Raw genomic sequence first — 19,558 nt, 5'->3', positions numbered from 1 at the left:
GAAATTAATCCGTTCCGCGAGTCTCTTCGTCTTGCAGTTTTTTCGTCTTGCGAAGCACGGCTATTAGCGGCTTAGCGGCTATTAACGGCTTAGCGGCTTTAAGAAAAAGGAAAAAAACTCGCAAGAACTCGCAAGCCCGTAGGGAAATTCGTCTAGCGAAGCAACACAAAAACCGAAAAGCCCTTTCGTCTTGCGCGTTTTTCGTTTTGCGGGGCACCACTGTATGTAACAGGTTTAGCACTGGCACATTTCTGCTACCCTCTCATATGTTTAATGTGTCCATCTAACCCTCTTGAGAAATTCTCAGGATGGAGTTGCGTAAACAGGTCTGGGTGGGATTGGTGGACGTAAAGGAGGTCTTGATGAACGTGGTCCAAGGTTTGCTTGTATGGGTGGCCTAAAGGAGATAACATGCAGTATTAGTAGTGTGTATTTGGTGGCATATTTCAGAGGCTGGTCAATAGTGACAGACTTTCTAGAAACATAATACTTCTACCTACCTACCTCCTTACTTACTTATTTCGACTATATCCTCTGTATGAATGACAGCTACTCTGCCAGAGTTCTACTACTTTATGCCATGGGTAGCCAACAAGGTATCCTTGTTTTGACCACAACTCCCATCAGCCCTAGCCAGCATAGCCAATGCTCAGGGATGATGGGAATTGTACTCCAATAACATTCTGGAACGAACCACGGTTGATTACCGCCTCTTGCAGATCGACTGCGAACTCTTTGCACATGTGAAGCCATAGGTAAAAAGAGGTGAACAGGAGAAATGTTTATGGGCAAAATACTGCTGAAGGCCTTGCTGATATTCACACCAGGGATCTGGGATTCAAGAACCTTTCCCTGGATATTGACTCTCTGAGAAGGGATTCAGTGGGCAGTTCAAATATTGCTGAATCTCCAGTCTTTGCTCAGTTTAAATGTTTGCCCCAGTTGTAGGCACAGATGCCTGTAAAATTAAGCTGAAAAGATTTAAAAGTGCAAACCTTGGAGCAGGATAGTGTGATATCGTAAAGATTCCAGAATTTGACGTTGTAGGCTGCAGAGGGAAAAGAAATGTATCGTAAGGAGAATTCATGGTTCTTACCACAGCAGTGAAGCTTACTGCATCTTTTCATTCTAGCAAAATACCACACACTATTTTAATGTAACTGATCTAACCTTCTGCAGAATTGCATTTCTGAATGAAAAATCATTGTCAAATTCACAGCGCCTATGGAGAGCCGAAACATTAGCTCAAACTTAATTCATCAGTAGTAACTTCAAAGAAGACACTGCGATGAAAAAAATAAATATTCTTACCCGCCTATTATTTACTGGTGGCTTTGGTCCACCTGGAGTGCTGCTTTGTCTTGCCTGCCGTGCATTTTCAGCCCTTAAAACATAACATAAACAGGTAGGTTAAAATAATACATGTCTTTCTCCATTAAATATTCAATTTGGTTCTGGTACACACCATCTTCTGGGAGAAGGCAATCTGAAGCCCTGGGACCACAACTGATTTTCCTTATTTTAGATACAGTATTTTGCTGCTGTTCACTGTTTTAACACTGCCTGACTTAACCTTGTCACAGATGCGGCACACATTTCTGGTTTTTAAAAACCGATCTTATTCTTTTCATACCTTTGGCGTCTTCTCCGTCCTCTGAAAATACGTCTTTTAATTGCATCCCTCTTGACAATTGCAACCACTACTATAATTAGCAGGGGCAACACAAGCAGAAAAAACACCAGCAGGCCATCACGAAGTGATGTATCTAAAGGAGAAAAGGCAATGAAAATTACGTGTTTTGCTTTTAATATAGGATTAATGTCATGGTGCAGCAGAAGAGAAGGTTCCGCATCTAGCACCACCTTCTTCATACCCAGCCTAATCCCTATGGCTCAGGGATTCCAAAATTTAGGTCTCCAGCTGTTTTTGGACTACAACTCCCATAATCCCTAGTTAGCAGGACCAATGGTCAGGGATGGTGGGAATTGTAATCCAAAACAGCTGGAGGGCCGAGTTTGGGAAACCCTGCTCTAGCTCATTCTTACCTATGTGAGTTGGGCCACTGTCTATGCTACCACCGTATCCAGATTTGTCACAATAAGGAGGTGCCCATCCAGGATCACAGTGACAATTGCCTTTGTTGTTACATACCTACAGGAAAGAAAGACCAAAAAAGAGGTGAAGAATTAGGCTGGGGGTGGTGAAGCTGTTGGCCATTGGTCAGGGATGATGGGAGCAGAAGTCTAGGAACAAACAGAGGGTTTTCCACCCCTGCATTAGGCACCATTATGTTCTGACTTCCTTGAGGAAATGCTACGATGAACAGCTTTCCTTGACTTCGGAAGAAAAAAAGCAATGAGTACAACCAGAGCAAATGACAGATACGTATGCTATGGAATAAAGAACATGGGCCTGATTTAGTGATATGCCATTTCTAAATATGTTCCATGATGCTAACATTGTCTGGCTCCAGATTGTGTCTGCTGAAACCAGCAGCATGCATGATAGTTCCCACGTACAAAACAGGTGGGCTGCCAAATATTTTAATAGTTCTTAAATGTTTCTAATTGTTGCTGCTAATCATTTTAATATTTCTTGTAAGCTGCTTAGAGATTTTGCTACAATCAAGTTGCATATAAATTTTGTTAAATAAAAAACAAACTGTTTTCTTATTTTATTAAATTTATGTTGCACCTTTTCTCCCAAAGGAGCTCAGGGTGGCATGTTTGGTGCTACTGTGCAAATATATGGGAACGGAGCTTACCACCAAAACAGGTTCAGAATTACGATTCTGTATAGTGGGTGAATCCTGATTTTGAAACTGGTCTGAAAGCCATATTAAAAGGGCTTCACAAAATTGATGGCAAGGTGCAGGAAATAGCTATTCAAACCACATGCTGTCCACTCCTTTACAGCAATTGTTTCTGGTGGCAATAAAGACTGCAAGCAAATCTTCTCAATAGCTGAACTGCTTTTATAGCCAGAATATTGGAATATTTTTTCTGCTCTACCACTGGAATAATAGGATCATCATTTTCTTACTTACTGCACGGTCATTGCATGTTTTCTTTACATCACAATTGTAGCCAAGCAGGCTTGCATTGACACACTTGAAATCAACACAGGCCTGAAAAAAGAAAAAGGAACGCAAGCTTTAAAGTTGGAAAGTATGTCTTTAAAAATACCAAAGTGTAATGCAGAAACAACGGGCAGGCTCAGACTTCACGCTAAATCATAAGTTTGGATGTAACACTAAACCATAGCTTAGAATTACCTGCATGAACCACAATAAGCCTTGGGCTCACACCATCCCTCCTTCCTCTGAACAACTCTTTTGCAACCAAGGAAAGGAGAGCAAAAGATTTCACATTCAACTATTTATTTATTTGCTGCATTTATATCCCACTTCTTTACTCTCCAAGGAGCTCAAGGTGGTATACATGGGTCTTCCTCTCCTCATTTAATCCCCACAGCAACCCTGTGAGGTAGGTTAAGCTGAGAGGCAACGACTGGCCCAAGGTCCCCCTGCGAGGTTCATGGTTGAATGGGGATTTGAACCCTTGTCTCCCAGGTCTTGGTCCAGCACCGTAACCACTGCGCCACACCTTTGTGTCGGAAGGTGAGGAACTCTGGATACTTTAAACTAGTTCAAGCAAGCTTGAATCACATCACGGTTTATGATTCTGATTTGTTTGGGTAGCCAGTGTTTTAACGAACCAGAGTTTGGGCACAGTGGGGAACTCTGGTAAGTTTAAAGATGGAAGCGGATGCTTCAAATCACATCCTCTGGTGTGTGCTAGAGAGGGAAGGAGGCTGGGTGCCAGCATGAGGCTTGCTGCAGCCTGTGCATATAACTCTAACAATGGCTTAACATTACAGGGGATAGGGTTAGAAAAAAATGGTTGGCAATACAAACAATACAAAAAGGCAGTTTTGGAAATACAGACATAACTCGGACTGTAATTGAATCCTGTTTGCAGCTATATCATTGAGCAGGGAGTTGGTGATGTGAAGGACACTCTATTACCTTCCCTTCTGCACAAGCTGTGCCTCTGTTAACCAAAGCTGGATCGGGAACATCTGATCCCAGAGCAAAATCAGTAGTCACACACCTAACGCCATTTTGAATCTGGCTGTATATCTGGGATGGAAGATTCTGTTGACTGACAGATGTGCAGTGAATTTTGCCACATAGGCTATTGCTGCAATAAAAATGAAATACAAAAATTAAGAAAGTAGGGAACACCAGAGTAAATATCAAAATACCCCCCATCTTCTAATGTTTATACAAGCATACATGCTTCTGTTTGCTCCAGTTTTTAAAATGCCACCAATCACATGTTTGTACAAACTAGATGATCCATATTAGCAGTTTAACAGCATAAAGTCTGGACCACATGTATCAGCTTCAGAGCAGCTATCCTGCATGGTTTATGAAGCTGCGGGAAAGCACTGTGGTCATGTGTTTCTCCTTCCCATTGTGTGCCAGCTGCTCTAAGATTCAGTCCTGCATTAAGCCAGAGTTCCCTGTTACATCCAAACTGGGGTACTCTGGCTTAATATCATTTAACTAATGAGGATAATAAACCAGGATTGTATTCTGATTTGTTAACCAGCATTAAGCTGGGGTCCCCTGCTTTAAACATAATGGCTTGATGCCAACTAGAATGTTTGTGTCAAAACCAATGCATGATAGTAAATGGGGAAGTGTGAGAGATGAGCATCAGTGGTGAACTTTGGGCCCTGTGTGATGCTAAAATTCGGCACCCCTGCCTCTTGCACTCCATTCTAAAAGCATGATTTTGTCACCCTCTGCAGCGTGGCACCCAGTGTGACTGCACCAGTCAAACCACCTAAAACTGCCTCTGGTGCTTGGCTACAGTTTCATAAACCATGGTTTATGAAGCCATTGCCTATCATCCATCAGGGTTTCAGCTTCCATGAAGCAACAGAGTATAAATATGACTTCCTGAGTACTTACGCTTGAGAACATTTAACAAACTCTCCTTTTGACATTCCACAGTTGCCGAGCCTGTCTCCATTACTATTGGCTGTTTCAAAACACGCATTTGGCCCTTTCTTTGCTCCTATAAAAACAACAGAATCGTATTTGTCAAAAATAGTCCGTTTTCTTAATGTGTAACATAGCTGTTTCTGCTAACTTAATATCAGTTGTGTTACACGGGCTATAAACCGTTTAAAACATACCCTTTCCAAAGAGGGATTCACACTGAGAATCATAATTCTGACAAATTCCAGCATAGCAATAGTCTTTCATATTGTTGCATGGGTAGCCATCCATGATATACACATCATCTGGGCAGTTGGGATATGTTCCATTGCAATACTCAGGGAGATCACAGGCATTCATTTTTGGCCTGCACTGCACTCCTGCAACCTTGAACTAGAAAACAGAATTTTATTTATTTCGTTTGCTCGGTAACCATAACAAAAATGCTATAACAGTATGTGGAACTGACAGGGGAGAAAGAGGAGTAAAAATGCCTGTGACAGAAGCTTGTAAAAAGGGAGAAGAGGCAGGAACAATTCCTAGTGCTCAGCTTCAATAAAAGGGTAAGTTGAGAGGGTTGCTAGCTATACTGAAGGAAATATGGCAGAAGGTGCTGTTGTGCCAACCATGGCAAAAAAAAAAGGCAAGAAGCAGGGCCAGCCCAGTAAATTTTCCTGCCCGAGGGAAAGAACAAGATGGAGCTCTCTGAACACTTCCCACCCCCACCAATTCCATGTTCTGAAACCAGGGATGTTGGCAAATTCTGCAAGAAATGCAAGCAGAAATTGCAGGTGTTTGCTTATTCATCCTATATCTGGAACAGAAATTGATGCAGGATGCAGTCGGTATTCGCCATTGGTGTTGTTTTCAATGTGCAAATGGTATGTAATTTATTATCTCCATGCCTTCCATTTGCATTGTTTCCTTTGCATTGAAATTAATGTTGTAGAGTAACGTAATGATTACAAATGAATTATGTAAAATTTCACCATAGAGGGCACTGAAACGAATAGCATTGTTTTTGTCAGAAGCCAAACTGCAGTGGAATGGAAACAGCACTGCATAGGAAAAGTACAAGGCGGAACAGAAATCAGTGCCTCCTTACATTCCTCACTGAACCAGTAGCTCAGTTTTGTTTCAGCACTGGTTATGGGTCAGCGTCCTCCGCCACACCTAAGCTAGCTTAGGGGGAGCAGGACATGCAGGGTGACACACACAGCTCTGTTCTCTAACACCTCATGGCTGCTCCTCGCCCTCCAGTGGGCTTGCTTCTGGGTAAATAAGCATAGCATTGTGCTGCATGTGTACAGAAAGGGCAATCTAGCTTACTTGACACTTCTCACAGCACAATCCTTCAGCACACTCTGATCCAGCTTTTAGTTTGCACGTGGCAGCATCGCAACAAGGGTTGGTGCACTCCTGTTAAGAAAAAAAGACTTCAGTTGGACACTTGAGTGCTAAATTGTCAAAAGCAACTGAATCCCTCCTTAGAGAGTCCCCTTCAACCGGGGGGGGGGGGCGCACGTGTCTTCTGTTCTTTTTAGAGGCTTTGATTTGGAGGGCTGCAATTCTAACCCCCCATTTTCCAGGTAGAAAGCCCCATTAATTCATTAGGACTTGCCTCTGAGTTGATCTGGTCAGAATCACGCTATGCGTGTTTTAGTTTATTGCTTGGGAGGGTGGGCAGAGAAGAGAATTTGGCTGGGCATTTCCACCCACTAGTTTCCATTGCAGTGAACCAATGCTCTGTAGGAATCTTTTATCTTTGCTCCAGGGCTTAGAAAGGGAACCAGGGGTGTGTGGATGTGAAGAGAGGGTGGTTTTTACTTGTACAGCTCTCCTTGTTTCAGGTGCGCAGGTAAGGCGCCTCTACCCCCTACACAGAGGCACTGAAATTAAGGACTGTGACACTAAAGATTTCCGGGGTGGAGGATGCATGTCATAATTTGGATGCTAACTAAAGCTGTGTGCATCGAGTAAACTAGCCCAGTAGGTGGAGGGAAAAAACCTGTTGCCCTGCTGTACTAGTCAACTAATTGAAGGGATACAGTTTGACTTTTAAGCACATCCTGAGTGGAGTCTGTATAGCACAGTCCACATTTATTCAGGCTATTTACTGCCCGATGTGTGGAGCTGCTATTGATGTCGTGTCGTCAGAGTAGACAGCAGGGCCAGCTTACTTCCAACTGTGGTGATACACATTGACATCTAAAGGATGTTTGTTGAAAGTTGAGAACACTGCCACTAGCAATATATCACAGTTTCTATAGCCTACATATAGTAGAAGTATTTAAAATGAGAGTCATCATAGTGATTTGTAGTTAAAAGTGGAAGTTGGCAAATGTGTCCTCCTTTTTGCTCTTCAAAATATGGCAACCCTAATTTATCTCCATCTAGATAAGGGAGGTGTAGAAACCCTATTCCCTCCTGAAGAAGCGTTACACCCACTGTCTCACTGAAAACACATATATTCTCCAGCACCTCTTTATACATGCAAATGGTTGCTGCTTACAGGACCAGCTATGGCCAGTCAACTATGAATAAATAAACTAGTTTGACAAATTTAGCAGTTTCTTCTACTACAAACTACAGTACTGATGATACAAGATTAAAGTCTCAGTTGGTACCTATGAGCATCATCTGCACCACCCCCACCCCATTCAGTGTTATAAATGGCAGTAAAACTTCCCGTTTCGTGATCCCTTCTTGATGTGATTATTAAGTATTTACCTTTTGTTACACATGGATTTCTCCTTGTTCTCATAACCCTTTTCTCTATCCATGCCTAACAGAGCAGGTGTGAGGGAGAAAGGAGACAGAGATGCTGCACGTTGCCTAGAGCAGTGGTAACCTCCACATCTGTCAGGGTGTGGTCAAACAAGATACAAAACCTCCTCTTCCCCTGCCCTGTTCTTTGACTCAGTCTGGAGTAGCACTGGACAAAAAAATTCACTAACTCGCTGTTGCACCACACCAAACACAGGGTGGGGGTAGTGGGAGGAACAAATTAATGCACCAAATTCTATATCTAAATAATACTAATTCAAGAAACACCTACTTCTGGTGTACCACAATCACATTCTTCATTTTTATCCACAATGTTGTTGCCACAGGCAGGCTCTGTATAAATATCACTTGGCTTGGGAGGATTTCGAAGACAGGTTCCTCTGCCTCTCAAGATGAGGTCCTCAAAATCATTGGCACTGCAGCTGCTGAAGTTCTTGGACCCGCTGGAAAGCAAAAAATTGCTTGTGTTTTGCATATCTATTTGTCCAGACTATGAAGAAGTGCATTTTGACACTAGAAATCATCGTCTTATCAATACCATCTACTTCCCATTTTAAGGAATGAAAACTGTGTGCGCTTTTTGCAAAAGAAGGAAAGGAACAGAGCTGGGCCACCCATAAGGCCCACCTGAAAAGACGGATTGACTGTTAAATCACTCTGAAAATCTGTGAATGGAATAAAAGTCTCAGCAAATCACAGCTCCCTGGAATCTTTGAGGGGAAGACATGACTGTTTAAAGTGGTTTGGTACTGCTTTAGGTGTATAGGTGTATAGCGCAGATGTGGCCTTTGATGGATCTTAAGCACCAACAGAAGATTGGCAGATAGACCCCCAATCTACAGATTAAAAATAAATAATACAAGTTGCTATAATAAAATAAATAAGAGCTCTTACTTATCTGAACTGTGCATAATGTATTGACCTGGACATCTTCCGTCATCATGATTCATACCCAAATTGTGTCCTAGCTCATGTGCAACAACTGTAGCGTGAGCTATCACAGCGTCATGGTTAAACTGGCAAAGAGATCAACAATGTTAGCATTATGTGAAGTGATAGAACCTCTGGAGCAACAGTTCCTCCTTGCCTATATGAACAGAGGGGAAACCATACACAGATACCTCATTTCTCTATTCTCTCTTCCCATGCTCTCCTTCTGACATTAAAATTTAGACTGCGAATTCCCTAGGGATCTATCTACTACCAGGAGCAACACTTCTGGTTAATCAAGAAAATCCCCTAGCTGGAAGTTAATTCAGGATCTTGGGAGAACATGGTTAATATCATATACCATATCATATTTATTTACTCAAAAAGCATTTCTAAACTGCTTAATATTTCAAAGGCTTCCAAACAATGTATACTATTACATAGTAAATTTTGCACCCCATTACTGTTTTACAGATTAGCAGCCCATTTCCCCACAATCCATCATAGTAAAGGCAGGAAAGTTCTCTTTTCTTCACTTCATTTGCTTAAATGGAACAAGGAAATATGAATACACATCTATGGTTGTATTCAGTCTAGCTCTATGGAGAATGTTCCATCTGTGCAAGGATTTCTCCTTGTGCAAGGGAATGTTTGCCCTGTCTCCTGCCCACTAAATGGGTTCTGGGGTTTTCTCCAACCCTCTGGAGCAGAAATGGTGGTCTGCAGAGCGAGACAGTGTGAAATCCCCTTGTCTTAGTGCTAATGTCTAGCTAAATAACACCCATAGGTATGAGAGACTTACCAGAGTAGTACAGGAAGAGCCAACTCAAGGTATAGTTTTGTCTAGGCAAAAACTAATTATCTGCCCCCCTCCCTTACTGTATCCTGTTTCATGGAGGGGAGAGAGAGCGGTCGATTCTATTTAACACATCATGAATAGTTCAAATAGAGCATTATAAAAAGAATACTGTAGTAAACTTCTGCCCTATATCGGTAATTATTACTCATATTATAGAAGCCCATGTTCTACAAACTTTTATCAACTCATAATTAACTGCATAGTGTTCTACTTCAAGTTAGGATTTGTCCAGCTCATGTTCATCAGCCCTCAGCGATACCAGCAAGCATGGAATCTAGCATCTAGTACTTTCTGCAACACCCTTAGCTTCCATTTTTAACACTATCATTTTTTTTTAATTTTAAAGCACAGCTCTTAAGCATTGATTCTATAGACAATTAGAAGCAAGTCCCATTGAACCCAGTGGAGTTTGTTTCCAAGTAGAGATGTTGAGAACTGCACTGTGCAGTCCATGGAATATGCTTCAAAAAGTATAATCTTGCCTTATAAAACCACAGAAACCTGTGCAAGAGGTTGGATTGATTTTAAAAATAAGAAAACATATACGGCTCTATTTAATTTTCATTTTTAATTGAAATAGAATTTGAGCTATCATAGTACAAAATTAGATTCTCCTTCCCATTGCACTGCAGATAGCTATACCAGAAATTATCATTCTGCTCACTATAATCCTTTTTAATGAGTGGTTATTTTGTTTTGCTGTTGACTGCATGTCTAAACATATAATCAAGGCAAAAATTGACTGAAGCTCTGCCATAATCAAGAACTGGACTAAATGTATACAATGTAGATGTAGGTATGCCTTTGCTAGGACACTTTGCTAAGACATCTTGCTTTGTAGAGCCCTTCATTACATATCTGAAAAACAATTTTTTTGTAATCCAGTTTGAGATTCTGTTACTGTCAAGCAGTATGTGTATGTATTTAAATAAAATAATTGATAAATATAACGAGCAACCTCATGGCAAATCTTAAGGTCCTGTTGAATTGGCTGGATTTGGCACGGCAGGTGCAAGCATTTTCTACTTAATAGGCCAACATGCCCACAACTGAGAGAATATAGTGTACTTACTGTGCTGATTGACCCTCCGTGATTCGGACTACAGACTGTGCCAACAAAAGCCATTCCAACTGTTGCACCAAATGCACTTCTCCCTCTGCAATGCAGGAAAAGAATGAATGTAATGCGTTTCAAATATGTTCTGGGCTGTGCAGTGCGATCTGTGACATCTAATATGGAATCTAACAGAACATACAAGAATTTTCACATCAGAAAAAAAAACCATGCTGAGTCCTCCTGCGTGCAGGAATAAGGTCAAGACCTGTTTGTTAAAGTTCTTTCTGCTAAAACTCCAGGAACGTATAAAGCCCAGGTATGCGGAAGGGCTATGCTTCAGTGGCAAAGCACGAGAAAGGTCAAAGGTTCAAAGGTTTCTGGCATTTCCTTGCAGGGCTGGGAGAAACCCTGGAGAGCCACTGACCAGTGGTCTGAGCAGCTTCCTAGATTCACATGTATTCTGTGGCTGGGTGATGGTGGGGCTGGGAGAAATGTTCTTCTCCTCACTTAACACAACTATCAAGCCAGTCACTTTTGTTCTCAGCCCTATCCCTCTCCATCTTGGATTATTCCATGAACCAAAACCTCTCTTTAAATAGTGGCCAGTTCCCAAGATAAACAAACAAGAACACACACAAGGCACTCAACCCACATCTTCTGCCAGATTCTCAGAACTTAAAACTGCACACACTGAAGGGGAAAACCAACACATGTGACCGGACAAAGCATATGAAGCATGCAGGTTAAGTGCAGTTTCCTAAACTGAGTTGTTCCCTTGGGCAGCAGAATCTCAAGAGTTCAAGGTCCCAGTCAGTAATCATAGATAGGTTTATGTAGAGAACGGGAAACCTTACATGATGAGGTGGCTGACATCATTTCGTGATCTCTTCAGGAGATTTGTCTCTCTCCAGGATGCGAATTTGCCCAGCACATCTCCAGCTGAACCACTATCCACATCTATAGGGTTTCCTTGAGTCCATATTTCTAGCCCAATTAGGACAACTTGTATATTTAAAGGACTGAACATCTGCACATACAAAATTGTCATTATTATGAAGATATAAGAATTGGATTAGGTATTGCTCCCCCAAATCCTTGGTGTTTGTCCACCTCTACCCCCAAAGGAAGGTCATGCTACAAGGAAGGTAGAGGAGCCACCTCTGCTTCATCTGCTCCCAGTAGTTATGCATTCAACACAGTAAAGACAACACATTTTTTGATGAATTGTGCTCCCCATCATGCATACAGATGTACATCTAAAGCAAGCTCTGCATATGATTCACATCCCACAGTCACCCAACCTTTAAGCATTTCACCAAAGGCCATTGCTCCCAATGAGAATTGTATCTGTGTTGGGGAACAGGACTCTTCAGGAGTGTAATGGAATTTAGTGTAACCAGCACACATTCACAAATGACCTAAAGTACCGTGATTGCCAAAACTGGCTTCATGGGCTCTTAAAAACCACACCAGCTTGCAGGGTGGTGGTGCTAATATTTATAAGTCGCAAGGAGCCTATGAGCAACTGTGGGGTTTGAGCTATTAAAAAAATCCACAACATACTCAATGCAAAGGGACAGGAGTAGCAATTGACACTGCTGAAACAGTAGGGAAACATGGCTCCGCAATGCCTTTCCAGATGTAGGGAGCTGTGGTGTCGGGAGGTTACTGGGCAGTCCTGTCTACCTACCATTGGTAAGACGGTGCAGTAAAGAGAGTTAACAGGGCATTAAGCCAGTTGGCAGAGCTCTCCACCTGATATAATTCCATTTTACACTGCTATGGTGTAAGTAAAAAGGTAAAGGTACCCCTGACTGTTAGGTCCAGTTGCAGACGACTCTGGGCTTGTGGCGCTCATAATGCTGTCTAATGTTTTTTTTTAAGAACACCAAAGAAGTGGGCTCTGGCAACATTTTTATCACTAGTTATATCCCTAATTTCAAGAGTAATTTTACTGTTAGGCAGGGCCATCTAAAGCATATCCGGCGTCGTGGTGCAAAGCTCCCTCCGGCGCCCCCCCCCATTTCCCAGAGGTTTTTTAGGGAGGACAGTGCTGCCAGCGGAGCTGGAGGAGGTGGGCAGTGGCTGGAGGGCAGTTCCTCCGGTGGGGAAGAGGCGGAGGCTGGCTGCGGCGCTTCCCAGCTCAGCTGGCCACTTTGTGCCATGGTGGCCATGGCAGACGGAGGCTCCGGATGCAGCGCTGCTTCGGCGCGGCATGGCGGAGGGGGGCGAGGGCGGCGAGCTGATGACGGGAGGTGCTGCATCCAGCCTCCGCCTCTTCCTGGCGCCCTCCAGAACTTGACGCCCTGGCACACCGCGCCACTAGCCTCTTTGGGTAAGACGCCCTTGCTGTTAGGTAAATCTGTGGTGCTTTTGTGTTGCTGGAGAAAGACACACACACACACACAGAGAGAGAGGGAGAGTGCAAGAAGGACACAAGCTGCAAATCTCTAGCAAACTTAGGTAGCCTTCAGGAGCACAGTGGGACCTATTTCAGAGTAAAGTTGCTTAAGATCAGCTGCTCTTAAACCTGCTTCCATGTACAAACAACACTCAGGAAGATAATGAGAAAAGCTCTCCATTAGCCCCAGGCCATGGGAGCATAGCTGTTTATCTCTATCAGCACTATTGAAAATCTGTCTTCACATTAGATGCCCTGTGAAGCATTTTCCAATCTCAAAGCTCTCTCTCTCTCTTAAATTAGGAGGACACACAAACCAACACACCGTTGACTGCAAGGAAGTAATAATGAAATCCTTGGTTTTTAAGTTTAACAGTGGGATTACAGATACTTGGCCAGTATCAGGACTGATGACTCTTCAAATGGGAACTTCGTGATTTCCTGAATGAGTACCTGTTCTTCAAAAGCTCCCCTGGTTTGCCAAGTGAGTGTTCCAGTTTTCGAATGTTCTTTTGGAAGCCAAACACCCGATGGGGCTTCTGATTGGCTGCAGGAGTTTCCTGCAGCCAATCAGAAGCCGCACTTTGGAAGTCGAATGTTTTGGAAGTCGAAAGGACTTCTGGAAAAAGATTCTGTTCGACTTCCGAGGTACGACTACATAATTTTTTAATTGGAGGTCACCAGAATAAAATATTTTTTCCCAGAGATATCTTGACTGGATTCATTTTCTTTCTTCTTTTAAAAAATATTTGTATATGCATTTTTCAGTTACAATCAGTTATATTTATTTCCATTACATACATTTTCTCCTATCTCATCTCGTATGGACTTCCCAACCTACCTTTCCTTGACAACCTATTTCAGTCTCTTTGGTTTGCTGCAACTCTGAGTTTTCTACTCTTTTCCTCCTCTGTGCTTCATTTTTTGTTTTGTTTACTTGTTCATATGTTCATCCCTACTTACAAATTTATATTTATACCACTTTGTTTTAGTTGTTCCCACTCGCTTACCACTGTTTTCCTATTTGTATTTCTTATTTTGGCCGTCGTAGAGGCTACTTTGACATATTCTGTTAGTTTAAGCAACCACTGGTCCTTTGTCATGATTTCCCTCTCCTCTCACATTTTAGCATATAGTAACCTTGCTGCTAGGGACGCGGGTGGTGCTGTGGGTTAAACCACAGAGCCTAGGACTTGCCGACCAGAAGGTTGGCGGTTCAAATCCCCACGACGGGGTAAGCTCCTGTTGCTCAGTCCCTGCTCCTGCCAACCTAGCAGTTCGAAAGCACGTCAAGGCAGGAAGGTAAATGGCGTTTCCGTGCGCTGCTCTGGTTCACCAGACTAAGAAGCGGCTTAGTCATGCTGGCCACATAACCCGGAAGCTGTACGCCGGCTCCCTCGGCCAATAAAGCGAGATGAGCGCCGCAACCCCAGAGTCGGCCACGACTGGACCTAACGGTCAGAGGTCCCCTTACCTTTAACCTTGCTGCTGCTGTTGTGTAAAGGAAGAGGTTTTTAAACTTTATCTGGAATATGCTGTCCTATTATAGCTAACAAGAATGCTTCTGGTTTCTTCGGGAAGGAGCATTGGAGCATCTTCTTTAGTTCTTCATAAATCATTCCCCGGATTATTATTTTTTGCAAGTTTGCATTGCTACCACACATGGATTAACATGCCCTCCTTGCCTAAACATTTCCAACATAAGTTGAATCCTCTTTTATATATCTTAACCAGTTTACTAGGCATTAATTACCATCTGAAAATCATTTTTTGGATGTTTTCTCTAATTGTATAACATGCTGAAAATTTTATCATGTTGTTCCATAGTTTTTCCCAGGCTGATAGTTCTATACTGTATCCAAAATGCCCAATGAATCATTGCCTCCTTCGCCAACTCGTCCTTTGTCTCCCATTCCAATAAAATGCTATAGGTATTAGATAATAATTTATTGTTCTTCCCTAGAATTATTTTCCCAAATTCTGATTCTTCTTCAAATAATTTTTCCAAGAGATGTCTTGACTGGATTCATTTTCATACATGCGCCCAGTATTTTCAGGCTCTCTTAAATATTCTGAAGGATCGCAAACCTAAATCTTACAGTTTTGTATGATTTTGTTAAGCACAATTTTTGCTGAAGCCCACAGTATGCAAAGCCTGGCAATAAACAAAACGATTACACATCTGAACATAAGAAGAGCCTGATTCTGCTAAGGCAGGCCATGCAATTAGCCTCTGCACACTTACTGATTTGATATAATCCAGTTGCTGAAGAAAATATTACTGTTGTGTTTTGACATTTTCTGCAAAATAGTGTGATAAAGCACAGTCTGATGAATGTCTCTGTGATGACTTACCCCATCAACATAATTAGCCAGTTCTACTGTTTCCCTTTGTACAGCTTCAGCATCAGATTTCTTCCGCAAGTACTGAAACAATTCAAAATATAAGATGTTCTAGAGCAAAAAATTCAAATACTTTGGCAAAATGCATTGGGTTGAGAGAGAAATTACCCTATTTTTATCAACAACCATATACAGTTCGACATATCTCTTCTCTGGCAGAACGGCTCGCCTTCTCTGTAACAAGGAAAACAGACCACATGACATTACATATATTTCCACACTGCATTTTTTTATTTTGAAGTACTTTAAATAGATAAGCTAACTATAAAAAGTAAATAAAATGTTTTAGGAGGTGCCAGGCATCTAAGGAAAAGGCCAATTCGTTGGCTGAACTGGCATTCTATAATTTTTCTAACGCACCATTGTAAGTTGGGGGGGTCAGTCTAGATTATGTCCTTGGATCTCATCCTGTGATCTTGTATCCAGTAAGGGTTAGAATCTAGTAGAAGAGGCTGTGGAACCTGCCAAACCAGTTCCTTTGCTAAGGTAACGGCTTTGGCTGCTCAATTAAGTGCCCTAAAATCAAGATCTCAAAGAATAAGCAAGGCAGCAATAGCTACAACTAAGAGATGCTAGTCATTTTCCCCACTCATCTCATCTAGCTGGTTGTCACATGATTCTAGGTATAAGAACTATAGCAGGGGCCAGCTTTTTCAGCAGGGGGCTGGTCCACTGTCCCTCAGACCATGTGGTGGGTCAGACTATATTTTGGAAAAAAGATGAACAAATTCCTATGCCCCACAAATAACCCAGAGATGTATTTTAAATAAAAGCACATATTCTACTCATGTAAAAACACGCTGATTCCTGGACCGTCTGCGGACCACATTTAGAAGGCGATTGGGCTGGATCCGGCCCCCGGGCCTTAGTTTGCCTACCCATGAACTAAGTAGATTGTGTGAGCAAGCGAAACATGCCTTGCTCTGTGCTGAGCCTAAACTGGACTTAGGGGTTCCCTGAAAACCAGTGGGGAAGAAAGATCTATTGGAGCACAGTGCTGTAAGCCCTTCCATCCCATGCGTGCCCTCTCTTTCTCTCTCTCTCTCTCTCTCTCTCTCTCTCTCTCTCTCTCTGTGTGTGTGTGTGTGTGTGTAAATAAAACCATATATCTTAACAACACCACAATAATTTGACTCACCTGGGGTATGGAGCAAGCAGAAAGGTGTAATGCAAATTATCTGAGTAAAACTGAAATTAACTCAGTATGAAAATATCCTTTTCTATTTCATCCTTGCCCCTTTTTTATGGGAATATTTTAACTATGGAAATAAAGTATCACAGAGAGATTTGTTGGAAATAAACCACCAGTGTCAGTTAAAAACCAGAAAGGATTGTTGCTAAAAGCTGGAATAAAAAGTTTAGACAAGGTGGACTGTTTTCGAAAAACAATATACAAATGCTTTTTACCCTTAGAATTTTGTCCGAATTGAAGGGACTGTGTGAGATATTTGTGTATTTGAGAAAAGTCTTTGTGCTCTGCTCGTTGTCATCATTTGGCACACCACATGAAAAGGGCTCATGGGGAGAGTTTTCTAATGCATAGAAGAAGTGCTCAAATCGATCTGATCCATTGACTGGTTCCAAGCCATATCGCTTGCCGCCAATATGGAGCATTCCCCTGAAACCACAGAAAGCAAGGAAAGTTACCTGGCCGTGTCCTGCTCACCCCCACCCACATCGATAACAATTCAGCCTAAGTTAACTACTGCTAAACCATTCGTAGCAATAGCATTTATTACAACAATATATAAAATGTGTTAAGTTTCTCGAAAGGCTAGTCAAGTTAACTGTCTAGGCTGCCTACACCGTAACCCATTAGCAGCACAAAAGTGTACTCCTCCCCCCTTAAACCAGGATCATTGATGCTCATATTCAACAGGTTGCATTCAATCTAGACTGATTCTAGATCCTGACATCTACAAGAATGGGGGTATGTTTCCTTGATGCACATTTGAAAACCATGATCAGGTTATCCGTGCCTTTTCTTCCCTGCACAGGTCCCAGGTGAATGAATGAATCACCCTGCTGGGATAGCTCAGTCGGTAGAGCATGAGACTCTTAATCTCAATGTTGTGGGTTCAAGCCCCACATTTTGCATTGCAGGGAGTTGGACTTGATGTCCCTTGTGATTCCTTCCAACTCCGCAATTCTATGATTCTATAAGAAGGTTGACTGTGATCTTGGTATTCACCCTGTTATAAGAATTTTAAGGTCATATATATATATATATATATATATAATAAATGTTCATAACTGTATATATAAACCACATGTCTGAAACCCCATAGAAAAGGTCCTGAACAAATTGACCTCAAATATTTCTCTGCAAGGTCAAAGTGGGAAACCTCCCCATTGTCTCTTTCCTCACAAATCCTGTCCTCACAAATCCTGTCTTAAGGGCACATTCAAGATATGAACAGGGTGTGAGCCTGTGGCCTGTGACCTAGATTCAGGAATTAAGTAGTTATTATAACAAAAGAATGGCCAAAACCCAGATACCTGCAATCAGGTAACTTGCCAGACAGGAGATAAACAACACACTCAGATTTCTGTTGTGGACCACCTTTTCTGTGATGTATGCATGATGTATCTGAGGGGTGGTCTTGGGCTACACCCCTTCTGTGATGTATGTATGATGTTTCTGGGGGGTGGTCTCGGACTCCAAGGTGGGCAATTTAAAATGTCTATATAAGGGCGGGCACACCTTTGTTCTGGGTCCTCCTCCTCTCTCCTGCGTGTGGGGGAGCACCCTGTTGCAACAGTTACGGTAATTAAGATCAGGCTTAGTAGCTGCTTTGCTTCTCAATATTCTCTGGTTGGTCTCTGTTATTTTCTCATACCGATAGAACCCACAAAAGGACTCTATATGGGCTCTTGGGTACCCCATAAGGGGAAAGGAGCAATTTTTTTTCTTATATCAATCAACACAACATTGGGCAGGTGGGGTTACACCCCTGCATTCATTGCAAGGACCACTTCCATTTGTTTTCAGACAGCTGTGAGCCAATGGAGAATCAATTTGCAATAAGCTCCCCCCCCCCCCGGAATGAAACTGATTTCTCAAGAAGTGCTTTGCAGGGGCAAGAAATAGGCAATAGATCTCGATTGTGTCTGAAATATGTAGCAAAAGCAAGCGCTCAGACTCCCATTGATTCTAAAATAAAATGTCAAACAGATTAAAACGTACCGTATTTTTTGCTCTATAAGACTCACTTTTTCCCTCCTAAAAAGTAAGGGGAAATGTGTGTGCGTCTTATGGAGCGAATGCAGGCTGCGCAGCTATCGCAGAAGCCAGAACAGCAAGAGGGATTGCTGCTTTCACTGCGCAGTGATCCCTCTTGCTGTTCTGGCTTCTGAGATTCAGAATATTTTTTTTCTTGTTTTCCTCCTCCAAAAACTAGGTGCGTCTTGTGGTCTGGTGCGTCTTATAGAGCGAAAAATACGGTATTTGCCTCAAAATGAAGTTAGAATGAAAAGGTAGTACCTAAGGCCGTCACAGGTACTGAGAGCAAGCAGAGAGTCCTCAATCCCTTCAACAACTCCACGGTAATAACAGTGGGCCTGAAACCAAACAATTAATAGTGTTTTTCTTATGCAAACAACAGACGCAACCTGTAATTTGGTGTACACAACTATGCTATGTTTACTCAAATTGGCACATACACACACACTATGTAGTTTTCTGGATTCTGATGCAACTGAAATGCCAGTGGAAAACAAAATAGGTTTAAAGATGCTCTCAATGCATTTTTTTAAAAAAATGCAGTATAAGCATAGATAATTTAGAAACACTGGCCAGCAAGTGCTCCAATTGGAGAATAGCCTCTACCAAAAACGTCATCTTAAGGCAGGCTTGTTTAGGGAAGTTTTTATGAATGATGTTTTGATGTATTTTTAATCTTTTGTTGGAAGCTGCCCAGAGTGGCTGGGGAAACCCAGCCAGATGGGCGGAGTTTAAATAAATTATTATTATTACTATTTACTCTGAAGAAGCACGAGCTCAGGGAGAAAGGGAGAAACATGCTAAGATGAAGGCATGTTTGGCAAATCCTCATTGTGATCAACTCCCGCCCAGAAACCTATGTCCCACTCTGGAAGGATGTGTGGAT

At 42.2% G+C, this 19,558-nt stretch overlaps 1 protein-coding gene across 6 annotated transcripts in view; it reads right to left on the bottom strand.

Annotated features, from left to right (window-relative positions):
- Nucleotides 1–19,558, bottom strand: part of LOC310763929 (disintegrin and metalloproteinase domain-containing protein 9-like) — a 34,629-nt gene that overhangs the window by 2,273 nt on the left and 12,798 nt on the right. For all 6 annotated transcript variants that reach the window (XM_083616893.1, XM_083616895.1, XM_083616896.1 and 3 more), the window contains 18 exons: nt 18,934–19,010; nt 16,857–17,067; nt 15,558–15,623; nt 15,402–15,473; nt 11,500–11,672; nt 10,661–10,745; nt 8,694–8,815; nt 8,071–8,242; nt 6,342–6,431; nt 5,210–5,405; nt 4,983–5,088; nt 4,029–4,203; nt 3,048–3,128; nt 2,047–2,152; nt 1,634–1,766; nt 1,312–1,384; nt 996–1,048; nt 225–397 (listed from right to left, as the gene is read on the bottom strand). In XM_083616893.1, the coding sequence (XP_083473019.1) occupies nt 304–397; nt 996–1,048; nt 1,312–1,384; nt 1,634–1,766; nt 2,047–2,152; nt 3,048–3,128; nt 4,029–4,203; nt 4,983–5,088; nt 5,210–5,405; nt 6,342–6,431; nt 8,071–8,242; nt 8,694–8,815; nt 10,661–10,745; nt 11,500–11,672; nt 15,402–15,473; nt 15,558–15,623; nt 16,857–17,067; nt 18,934–19,010 (2,085 nt within the window). In that variant the 3' untranslated portion in view covers nt 225–303. The remainder of the gene's footprint in view (nt 1–224; nt 398–995; nt 1,049–1,311; nt 1,385–1,633; nt 1,767–2,046; nt 2,153–3,047; nt 3,129–4,028; nt 4,204–4,982; nt 5,089–5,209; nt 5,406–6,341; nt 6,432–8,070; nt 8,243–8,693; nt 8,816–10,660; nt 10,746–11,499; nt 11,673–15,401; nt 15,474–15,557; nt 15,624–16,856; nt 17,068–18,933; nt 19,011–19,558) is intronic.

This window comes from Podarcis filfolensis (genome assembly GCF_964270895.1).
Source record: "Podarcis filfolensis genome assembly, chromosome: 5".
NCBI classification, from domain to species: domain Eukaryota; kingdom Metazoa; phylum Chordata; class Lepidosauria; order Squamata; family Lacertidae; genus Podarcis; species Podarcis filfolensis.
The sequence above is the reverse complement of the archived record's forward strand: the minus strand, read 5'-3'. Positions and strand labels throughout refer to the sequence as shown.